Below are 12046 nucleotides of genomic sequence, written 5' to 3'. Positions count from 1 at the left end.
CGCGCCCCCCCCCCCGCCCGGCTTCCACAGCTTGTGGCTGACCTGAACGAATGTATTCTCCAAACTCGGCCAGGGCTGTTGTGTTTAACTCCTTGGGGCCAAAAGACACTGTTGGAATGTGGATGGCACCTGTCAGGGTCAGGGAGTCAAGAGATGGAAGGTTACAGATGATAACAACCATTCGTTTTCCCATATCCCTCTGTGCATAGAAAGTTCTTTTGCATTCACAAACTTATTATGGAGGGCAGAACAATCCTATAAGGGGGGCACTGCTATTTTCCCTAATTCTACAGTGAGAAAATAAGCTTAGAGGCATTAGGTGAGCTGCTCAGGACTGTCCTGAGACAAGCAGCAGAACTGGGATTTCAACCCAGGTGGTTTGTGTTTGGTTAGGCTAATACAATTATTTTTAAATATTTTTTTAACGTTTATTTATTTTTTGAGACAGAGAGAGACAGAGCATGAACGGGGGAGGGTCAGAGAGAGGGAGGCACAGAATCCGAAACAGGCTCCAGGCTCCGAGCCGTCGGCACGGAGCCCGACGCGGGGCTCGAACTCACAGACCGCGAGATCATGACCTGAGCCGAAGTCGGCCGCTTAACCGACGGAGCCACCCAGGCGCCCCAAATTCTTAAAAGAAAATAAAGTTCGAGATAGGGGTAGGGGAGATGGACTGGAGTAGATTTTGGATCCTAACCTTAAGTAGGAAGCTGCTATAAATTGCTTCTAAGTCTCACTCTGCCTCTGAAACCATCATCCCTTTGATGAACCAGAGGAGCCCGCTATCCTGGGTTCCTACATGAATGAGGAAGCTTGTTCCTCATGAACTGGCTCATCCGGAGTCTAACTGATCGCTCAGCCAAGGCCAGCTTTTTTGGGCACACGATGCCTGGGAAGTGGTAGATTTAGAAGTTCCCAAACAAACTCCTTAGTCCTGAATAGTCTCATCCATGTTACCCAAATATTTACCTAATTGTCATTAGGCTTATCCTTTTGAGCCATGAAGGCTTTACACTGTAGAGTTCCATTATTATACGTAAACACCAATGGGAGGGGAAACACAATAAATTATGAGAATGTTTTATTAGATATCCCAACACACGGTGGGAAGAGCAAAAGCACCTAGGCAGTGTATTTGTCAAGGGAAGGCCTATGAAAGACAAACTCATCTCTTGTGAGAAGTGAAATGATTCGTTTTCAGAAGTACCAAATAAAAGCTGTGCTGTCCAGTTAACAATAGGTCTACAACCTATTGGAAACTTGAATGACCCGCCCCCCCGCCCCCCCAACAATGGAGTCCCAAACCCTTAGACACTTCACTTCCTGGTTCTGCTTCCCTTCTCCATTTCACGGGCTTTGCAATGAGCATGTGCCAAAAGAACTGAAGTCTCTGCGTCACCTCGAGGAATGTACATTTGTTCCAATCAGACTCCTTTTCGCCTTACGTGGGCATAGGCGACTTCCGGGTAAGACTGTAACTTCTGTAGTACTCAGCCAATGAGGAATCAGGGGAGGGAGTTGCACGCTAGGAGATAAATTGCCTGCTGTAACTGCCCCAAGCGTGCGGGCCCATCAGACACCCACTCTTACACGAACATTGATTAAAGTCTCACTTCATTCTGTTCCGAGTCCCTCTCTGTGTCCCTCCTTTGACTGAGTGAGTAGGCCCATTTCTCATATTTGGGGGCTGTCTGGGATTCACCTGGACCCACGGGGTCCAGGTCCTCCTGTGACAGGGGAGACGTGCCCCAACCCGGTTTGGGTAGCCTTTCTGTGGGAGGGCCCTGACCTCTGGCAGGATCCATGGAGCCCGAAAATCTTTACCTTTGGAGGCAGAAGAAGTGGTGCTGGGAAAAGGGTAAAAGACATTGTGGTGACCTGGTGACTCCGTGCATGCACCAAGGTAGGAAAATTGGAATATAAGTGATGAGGGAGCGTGGGGCCAGCTGAGGGCAAAGTACAGGCTAACAGTACGGCCCGCCCCCCACCGTCCCGTGGAGTATGTGTGATATTCCTTGGACACTCCTGGTGGCCCAAGAACAGGGGAAAGGAAAGGAAGCAAATGATTAATAGAGATCACAGTTATGCAAGATAGGAGTCTCCTTCAGTTTACAGATAACTTAGTAAACTGCAAGAAAAAGGCTATCTGATCCATAGCCTAATCTCCAGAAACCTATAGACTCCGATTCCTGGAGCCCTAATTTCACCCTCATCAAGCTGTAAGGGGGTATAAGTGCTTGCCATGGTGATGTGGGAAACAGAGGCAAGTGAAAAATTAAATTCCCTTACTGCCTACAGTCCACTGACAAGTCCTTGAAATAGGCAGTGACGTCCTTCTAGGAGCTCAGCTGCCTTGCTGATGACACTTCGTTAGAAGCAAAAGACAATCTTGGCCCAACATTATCCTGACCTCCCAGGGTCCTGTAAGTCTAATACATAAAAATTCCTTTGGAAACTTCCTTTATCTCAACTCCCCCCAAGATATATGCTGGGAATCATACTCCAAGCTTATGGCCCCCTGATAGACACCTGAAGGGTCTCATGACTGAGGTTTTACTAAATGGTAATAAATGGTGATTTTTCTAACAGTAGCTAGCCCCTCAAGGTCCTGGAAACCTTGCTTCCAAAATTCCTTAGAGACTTATTACACTGTCCCTAACCCCTTCCCAACCTGAGAGTATACAATCAGTTACCTGTCACAACCCAGTGCAGCTCTTCCTGCCCATGGGTCCTATCCCTGTGCTTTAATAAAATTACTTTTGTGCACCAAAGACGTCTTCAAGAATTCTTCCTTGGTCATTGGCTCCAGGCCACCCCACTATCACCCCAAAACCCCATCAGTAAGTACTGCTTTGGGGGTTGGGAAATCCTCAGAGACTGAGTGTGTGGTGACTGAGACATATCCCAGATACGAAGGGAATGAGGAGTCTCTATCCATGGTTCCATTCTCCCGCAATGGAAACGGCTGGCGACAGATGCAGTCGGTTCTGGAAAGTGCAAGAAACCTCCATTAAGGGGGATTGAGCACCCCAGGGAAACTCAGGGGCAGGAACTAGCCTGGTGGAGGATGAGGAACAAAAACTCCAGGCTTAGGGGTAAGGGAAGAGACACCCAGAAAGAGGCGGGTCTCTTCGGATTCCCCCAGATAGTCTGCTGGGGTGAACGTTACGGTACTGGGAGGACACTCCTTGTATAAGGAATAAGGACAAACATAAAATGATCAAATTCTGCTGTTTCGTTTGGACTAAAGACCCAATTAAAGGGCCATCTGTTTTTTGGCTTAGAGGAAGACTGATCTACAGGGCCTTTTATGTGAATGACAAGTTCTAGTACACTGGAGGAAAGGGATTATAGTCTCTGAAACTGAGGAAACAAGGGATCTTCTTCAGTCACCAAGGACTCTCCCTTGGGATGCCTTTTAACCCACTGGAATCAGTTCAGATTGCAAGATCTAAAAAACAAAACAAAAAACAAAAAACTGATCTTTTGTAATACTGGGGTCAGTCAACACTCCTTAGGAGATGAAGTAAATTAACGGGACACTGATTTTAATACAGACCTCTTCTGTAAGAAACAGGGCAAATGGACTGAGGTACCCCGTGTCCAGGCTTTCTGGCCCTACATGAGGATCCAGAACTGAGGGCCTTTTGCAGAACGTGTTTGCCCAAATGTGTTTGGCTAGTAAACTCCCTCTTGATATACTGGATGATTGTCTAAACAGGCCTCCAAAAAAACCGAGGTTGCTGGAGGAGCTGTATGTGGGGGTGTCTCTCTCATTCATTTCCCGGGTTAATGACTATGACAATTAGAGCCAGTTGTCTGTGGTTAGTCTACACTAGGAGGGAGTCTTTAAGCGGTACTTTCAAGCAGCTGCCGAAATTCCTTCCTTTTGTTTTAGGGAAATTCCCTGTCTTCTCCGGTCTTTCCACTTCAGTTGGAAAAACAAATAAACAAAAACCAACCAAACAAAAAAACCCAGGACGTCTGCTCCTCCCTCTGAGCTGACAAGGTTTAGAACCGGGAATCTTCTTTCTCTGCCTTCTGCTAGCACCTCACCTCTTCTGCCTTCCCCTCCCTCTCCTCCTGTTCTTGCACCACCTGAGGGTGCGGCCTGCATAACTGATTCCGAACCCTCCTTGGTGCCTCCCACACCATTGGCTCCTCCCACCCTCCATGTCAAGGAGCAAAGAGCACCCACTTGGGTGGCCCACTTCAGATTTCCCCCACTGGTGTCCCAGGTAAAAACTGATAATGGGGAACAAGTGATTGACTTTTAAGCGGATGCAGGTGGAACATAGTCAATGTTTAAAAACTAATTTGCAAGTTTGTTGTTTAACTAAGATAGACATATGTTTAGAGTTATCAGCATTAAATATGAAACTTATTCTCCTGGCCAGGGTGTTCAGCCAGCTGAACAAAAGCTTCCCAATATAGACCCTGATTAGGACAGTAATGATCCTTGGGACAGGGTTAGGATGTAGGATTTAAGAGAGCTAATAATCAAAGGAATCAGGGAATCAGCTCCAAGATGGCAGAATGTTGGTAAGGCTTTTGGGATACAGTAAGAGGAGGAAACCCCAACTGATTTCTTACAGAGGCTTAGGGATCCAATGAGGAAATATTCAGGCCTAGATCCGGAGGACCCCATGGGGCAAGGTCTCCTGAAGGTTAATTTTGTCACTAGAAGTTGGCCTGATATTTCCAGAAAGTTATAGAAGATGGATGGATGGATGGAATGAGAGGTGGACAGAATTGCTCAGGGAGGTACAAAAGATTCGTAAAGAGGGATGAGGAGAGACAAAACCAGAAAGTAAAGATTATGGTGACTACTGTGGAGAAGATGATGGAAAGGAAAGGGAGAAATAGAGGACCCCCTCGGGGTGGAAAATGATTAAGAAAACAAAGGCAAGAGAAATGTAGCTGAAATAAATCTCCCTGCAGCTCCCTGACACCTGAAATATTCAGAGCGTGACCTTCCTCAAGGAACTCATGGCAGCCTTGATGTTTTTGTTTTATTAACCAGGTTTACTTAAGGGTAATGAGTTCCTGTTGTCTCTGTTGCAGTTTGTTAGCAACAAGATGACTTAAAATGATGGCTTATTCTAGCTCAAGTTTTCATGGGTAATTGTTAAGATAGCTTTCAAAGTCTTTGATAGCCTGAAACTTTTGCTTGCACAATACAAGGGATTAAATCCATTGGATACCTAATGAGATAAAATGCTAAAACACTGATTGCTAAACATAGGTTTGTGCTTTTAAGTTCTTATTGTAGAGGAACTGAGGCTATTTGGGTCTGTTGGTAAACATGCTTTGTGCTTGATAGATTCATAAATTTGCCATAAATCACAGTTCACAAATGGCAACTACTTATTTTTCACTGGAGACTAAGGTTTCTAAAAGTTAAAATTCTGCTAGATGCAGTTAAGACTGATGGAATTAAGGAAAGCAACTTTGTACGTAAAAGTAGCTATGTAAAAAAAATTACCAAAAAAAATGGAAATACATTTTTGTTGGAGGTAAAAGAAAATAATTTTGTCCTAAGTGAGACTGGTCGTTTGGAGAGGAATGGCTTGGGACAAAATCTAAATGCAAAGTTGTAGAAGGTTTGTGAAAGGAAATCTTTGGAAAGGAATCTTATGTGTGGTCAGGATGGACAAAGGTTAAAATGCTTTTAGGAAAAAAAAGGGTAAAGTTTTTTTCTTTTTTTTCTCCTTTGTCTGCACAAAAAGATGGAAAGGACTATGATTTGAACCAAAAGGGCAGGGCAGCTCTCTCTTTTGACTTGTTTTGCTCAAGCCTTTGTTGAAATTGCCCCTCTTTTGATCCAAAGGCTGGGCAGATGGAAGCAGTGTCCTCACTGGCGGCCTCCAAATGCTCCGCATGTGTGTTGTTTCTGCAGGGCGGAGGAATGGGTGCCTGTGTCATGTGAGGGGTGACACATGAAGGGCTTTTACCGGGATACATGGGAGTCATTTGGCTACACTTAGCCCAGTGTGTGCCGACTTGTACCCATCTAGTGACTTTAAATGGACACCCACATGGCTGGAACATATTTGTGTGGGCGTTGCTGGAAAAAAAAAAAAGGCAAGGGAATAGACCTTGGCTTTGGGCCTTTGAGCCCCCCTCAATGCCCGATTTTATCCTTAGGAAAAGGTTTTTGCCAGCCTTTTAAAATATATCGTAAAGAGGAACAGCTTTATTATGATTGATATGTAAATTTCTGTAGGGCCAAAATAAAATTAATGCATCCCTCGACAACCAAGGGAATCTTGCTTGGTCATAGTCAATACCCCCAAAGTCCCACAGGGAGGAAACTGGAGGGGTAGGAGAAACCGGGGAAGACGGGTCAACTCTCGGTGGTAGGGTCAAGGCTGGGTAAGAGCAAGTACTCCCAGCACCTCGCAAGACTGACAGGACTTTCGACTTCCAGTTGGATAGCCAGCCAAAACATGGAGCCTACGGATGAGGCTTCTGCTGGCCAGCAGTCAGAGTCAAGATGAGGTTTCTCCCAGCTAGCTATAGGAAATTGAGATAAGGGATGCCTTTTCCTTCTTTTTCCTATAGATGGGCAAATCCCTAACCAAGGCCAATGTTCCTTTGGGATGTATTCGGAAAAACTGGGATGATTTTGATCCACAAACCCTAAAGAAAAAGTGATTCATTTTCTTTTGCACCAAGGCTTGGCCCCAATACAAACTGGAGGAGGAAATCTGCCGGCCATAGGGAAATATCAATTGTAATGCTATGCTACAGTTTGACCTGTTTTGCAAACGTGAGGGAGAACGGGGGGAAATCTCCTATGTTCAGTGTTCTGGGGACCTTAAGAGAAAATCGAGATATGTGTAAGGTCGATCCTGGCCTTATGGGCAACTCTTTCCGAGGGTTCACAATGATGAAGCGAGGGAACTAATGTCCCCTTGCCCGTACCCAAAGCAGACCTAGAAAAGGAGGAAGGGAAGTCTTCTACCCCAACCTTCTTCTCCTCGGGACCTCGATCCAGACTTAAAAACGTGCACTTCTGCTCCCTACTGCCCACCTTAGCCAGGCCCTCCCTGTAAGGTAGCAGGTGTGTTGCCACCACAAGAAGCTAGAGTGCTGGAAGGAGAAACACGGGAAGGCACCACCAAGATAAGATTTACAAGAAACCTTTTCATTGCATGACTTAAGACAGGTAAAAGAATAGGTAAATTTTCTGATGATCCAGATAAGTATATAGAGGCTTTCCAGAATATTAGGTATGTTTTTGAGTTGACTCGGAAAGATACAATGCTTTTATTGATTTAGACTCTTCACGAGACAGAAAAGCGTGATGTTTTGGCAGCAGCCGAGAGATATGGGGATGAGCAACTCCTTAATTCTCACGGGACTGGAGGTCCTATAGGGACTCCCAGTTCCCTACTGGGGTTCAGGCAGTTCTGTCCCAAGACCCTAACTGGGACTATGATAGTCCCATTGGAGAAGGGTATTGCTGCCACTTCCAAGCTTTGTGGGTAAGGAAATCTAAGGTTAAACCCTTAAATTATGCTAAGTTAGCCACCATTTTACAGACACAGGATGACAGCCTGGTGGCCTTCCTGGAAAGGTTAAAGTTAAATATACGGCTATCTCCCTGATACCCCCCGAAGCTGAGACGATTCTAAAGGACAAATTTGTCACTCAATCGGCCCCAGGTATTTGAAGGAAGCTGCAAAAATTGGCTGTTGGCCCAGAAGGGACCCTGGAGAAGCTCTTACGAGCTACCAATTGGGCATATTACAACTGAGATAGAGAGGAGAATAAGGAACAAGAAAGGAGGCTTAAAAAAAATCTAAGGCCATAGTCGTGGCCTTATGCACTAGGTCAGATTAGACATCCCTAGGTTCTGGCACCAAGTGCCATTTATGTGGCCGATCACGGCACCGGAAACAAGAATGTCAGAGGGGACAACAGAAGTCGAAACCCCATAAGCCATGCCCCTTGTGTGGAGACATTCACTGGAAAATCTGAATGCCCTTGGGGACCTCAGTCTGCAAGGGCTCAGATAACCAGTGTCCCTGAAAGAGACTGATGGGCCTGGGGTTCTTCACGGTGGCTCCTTTTGAACCAACTGTTGGAAATCCAGAGCCTTGGGTAACTGTGGAAGCAGAAGGAAAACCGGTTGATTTCCTTCTTGACACCGGAATCACCTTTTGTGTCCCTCCTTTCCACTCCCGGCCACAGCCGTCCAAACACGGCATATTACAGTGTCTCCAGAAAACTTCTGTCGAAACGTTTCTCTCAGCCACCGGGGTGCATATGGGGAGACTTTTTTTTTCACATTTTTTTTGATAATGCCAGAGAGCCCCACTCCCTTGCTAGAAAGAGACAATTATGACTGAATTAGGGACTATAGTGTCACTAGCTCCAGGACAGATAAACAGTTGTCTAAACGTACAGTAATCTGGATATAGAAGATCAATTTTTCCTTGAGATAAAATTGAATACACCTCATGGAGTTGTTCCTTGGAAATTGGATGGCCAAAGGAAGATTTGAGGGTTGAGAACCAAAAACTAGTTCAAATGCTTAACTATTCTAAGTAACAATATCACAAGATCCAAATAAATATGGAAGAGGGAAGAAAAGCTATACTTAAATTAAAAAAATAAAAAGACCAGACAGGTCAGGGACTTTGTGGATGGCTACAATGCATCTTCCCATAGTGTGACCTCCTCCCTAGGAGACATTGCATTTGGAATATTAATGCTTGTTAGTCTAATAATCTTTTTGTATGTCATTTGTAGAAGCTGTTGCATGTATCAGAAAAATAAGAAAATTTTGCTAGCCCAGACATTCCAAATACTTTTCCATTATTTTGGACCTCTGGATGGACTTCTGAACCTGCCCTCACTGCCATACCCCTGTCATCCCCCCCTTTCAGCAGGAAGCAGTTAAGATCGGTTGTCGTCCCAATCCCTAATGGCAGTTAGGAGTCACGTTTTCGAAGGGCGGGGGGGGGGGGGGGGGGTGGGGAATATGATAGAAAAGATAGGATTCAGTAGGCAGAGAGGGAAAAGATTAGGACTTGAGGTCCCTGGGTGGAAAACAAACAAACAAACAAACAAACAAACAAAGAAACACATTTTGGAACAATCCTGGGAGCAATCTTAAGATTCCTCTTAAGAAACAAACATCTGTGGGAATGCAAGCTGGTGCAGTCACTCTGGAAAACAGTATGGAGTTTCCTCAAAAAAACTAAAAATAGAACTACCTCACGACCCAGTAATTGCAGTACTAGGTATTTTTCCAAGGGATACAGGTGTCCTGTTTCGAAGGGACCCATGCACCCCCATGTTTATAGCAGCACTATCGACAATAGCTAAAGTATGGAAAGAGCCCAAATGCCCATCGATAGATGAATGGATAAAGAAGATGTGGTATATATATGCAGTGGAGTATTACTTGGCAATCAGAAAGAATGAAATCTTGCCATTTGCAACTACGTGGATGGACCTGCAGGGTTAGTGAAATTAGTCAGTCAGAGAAAGACAAAAATCATATGACTTCACTCATATGAGGGCTTTAAGGGACAAAACAGATGAACATAAGGAAAGGGAAACAAAAATCATATAAAAACAGGGAGGGGGACAAAACAGGAGAGACTCGTAAATATGGAGAACAAACAGAGGGTTACAGGAGGGGTTGTGGGAGGGGAGATGGTCTAAATGGGTAAGGGGCACTAAGGAATCTACTCCTGAAATCATTGTTTCACTATATGCTAACTAATTTGGGTGCAAATTTAAAAAAAGAAAAGAAAAAAAAAAAAAAAGAAACAAACATGTGTGCCTTGTGCCCAAAATAACCTATAAATGAAAATGGAATCCACTTAGAAGAGGGATTGTGAGAAGTGAGATGATTCATTTTCAGAAATATGAAATAAAAACTGTGCTGTGAATTAACAATAGGTTTACAACCTATTAGAAATATGTACGAACCGCCCCCCCTCACCGAGTCCCAAACCCTTAGACACTTCACTTCCTGGTTCTTCTTCCCCACCCCCCCTCCATTTCACGGCTTGGCAATGAGCATGCACCAAAGAACTGAAGTCTGTGTCACCTCGAGGAATGTACATTTGTTCCAATCAGACTTTTTGTCTTATGTGGGCATAGGTGACTTCCGGGTAAGGCTATAACCTCTGTAGTACTCAGCCAATGAGGAATCAGTGGAGAGAGTTGCGCAGTAGGAGATAAAATTACCTGCATAACTGCCCCGGTCTGTCTGTCCATCAGACACCCGCTCTTGCAAGAATATTGACTAAAGCCTCACCTCACTCCCCTCTAAGCCTCCGTGTCCCTCCTTTGGGTCAGTGGGCTTATTTCTCACACCTCTGGAATCAGTTTTTCTAAGGATCAGCTCTACATCACAGCCCAACACATAGATGGAGAAGTCAAGTTTCAAAAAGATGAACCTGTATGAAGCAAACTCAAAATCTGAACTCAAGTGCTCAGAGTTGGAGCAGGAGGCATGTGGCTATATAGTTGTGTGTGTGTGCGTGTGTGTGTGTGTGTGTGTATGCCATATAAGTATACGTAGGCCATATAGCCATGTGGCTATAAGGTCTCTACTTTGGGTTCTTTATTTATTTATTTTTTTTTAATTTTTTTTTTCAACATTTATTTATTTTTGCGACAGAGAGAGACAGAGCATGAACGGGGGAGGGGCAGAGAGAGAGGGAGACACATTATCGGAAACAGGCTCCAGGCTCTGAGCCATCAGCCCAGAGCCTGACGCGGGGCTCAAACTCCCGGACCGCGAGATCGTGACCTGGCTGAAGTCGGACGCTTAACCGACTGTGCCACCCAGGCGCCCCTACTTTGGGTTCTTTAAATAAGAAAGCTTTTTGCTTTCTTCTGGGTAAAGAGACTCTGGTGAGCAGCTGTCCAGTGGCTTTCAGAGAACTAACTATTCGTGCTGTGCTTTGGGAAAGCTCTACTCTGACTCCTGGCCAATCGCTCAAGCACATGAACAATATATATTCAACCACAGGGGTTAGCTTTTGGTCCCTGAATCTGCCTGCACATGTTTATGTAGGCAGTTTCTTTTGATACACTACTTATTGAAAGGGAAAAGACTGGAGCTAAGCCCAGTGGTGAGGAAGGATGTCATTATCCCATAGGATCTAGCACTCAACAGAAACTTTCCTTTTTTTTCTCCCAGAAAATGCAGACTGAGAAAGCAAATGAGTTTTTAACCTTGGTTTGAGGTCTAGGGGAAAGACGTCTTTTAATCAGGAGAGGAAGTTTGGAACACCCTACACCCCTTTTTGGAGTCATCTGGAGCTGGGAGGATCCTACAAGCCATAGGTGTTATCATCCAGTGCTCACTCCTTGCTGTGGGGTCCCTGGGGAAGTTCATTTAATTGACCTAAGCTTCAATTTCCCTCCTCTGTAGATAAGATTAAGATACTTTAGTCTTATCTTAAGATATTGCAGAGATTTAACAGAAGTGAAAACTTTCGAAGGTTAAAAGTACAATAAAATCTATTGCAATACTGAGACAGAGAGTATTGGCCAGGGTGAAGGCCAAGGCCACAGGGACGAGGGTGGAGCTAAGAAAGGTTCCAGGCTAGGCAGGGAACACCAGAGTCCGCAGAAGCCAGGTCTGGGGCAAGAGTGTCATCGGCAAGTCTGGGGACGAGGTGCTGGGACGCGGGCTAGGGTTGGCTTGGGGCGTGTGGCGGAACTCCAGTTCCAATGGCGGACCCAGTGCCGTAGAAGTGGGGAGGCACAGGTTGGCCCAAGGAGAGAGGGACCTGTATCTGAGCATAGGTGGGCGAAGAGGCCCGGGCTCACCTTTCAGCGCTTCCTTCATCGCAACGCGCTCGCCTTGGCTGAACTGAGAAGGGATTTGCGACGCCCTCTGATGCTTCTGGCCCCCCAGGCCCTTAGATCTGGACATTGTGGAGATACCCAGCAGCAGCACAGCCGCCAGGGCCAGCACGCAAACACACTGCGGAGCCATGCCTCTCTCCAGTCTGCAGCTGGAGCTTGGACCTGAACGACTAGCCCGCGTAGGTCGTCCAGTCACCGC

General features: G+C 45.5%; 1 protein-coding gene across 2 annotated transcripts in view; it reads right to left on the bottom strand.

Moving 5' to 3' along the window:
* Nucleotides 1-12046, bottom strand: part of PM20D1 (peptidase M20 domain containing 1) — a 31213-nt gene extending 19167 nt beyond the window's left edge. For both annotated transcript variants that reach the window (XM_025921206.2, XM_086693871.1), the window contains exons 1-2: nucleotides 11809-12046; nucleotides 43-129 (exon numbers count right to left, since the gene is read on the bottom strand). In XM_025921206.2, the coding sequence (XP_025776991.1) occupies nucleotides 43-129; nucleotides 11809-11977 (256 nt within the window). In that variant the 5' untranslated portion in view covers nucleotides 11978-12046. The remainder of the gene's footprint in view (nucleotides 1-42; nucleotides 130-11808) is intronic.

Source organism: Puma concolor, chromosome E4, assembly GCF_028749965.1.
Source record: "Puma concolor isolate L17-30 chromosome E4, mPumCon1.1.hap2, whole genome shotgun sequence".
Classification (NCBI taxonomy): domain Eukaryota; kingdom Metazoa; phylum Chordata; class Mammalia; order Carnivora; family Felidae; genus Puma; species Puma concolor.
This window is presented reverse-complemented; position numbering and strand designations above follow the sequence as displayed.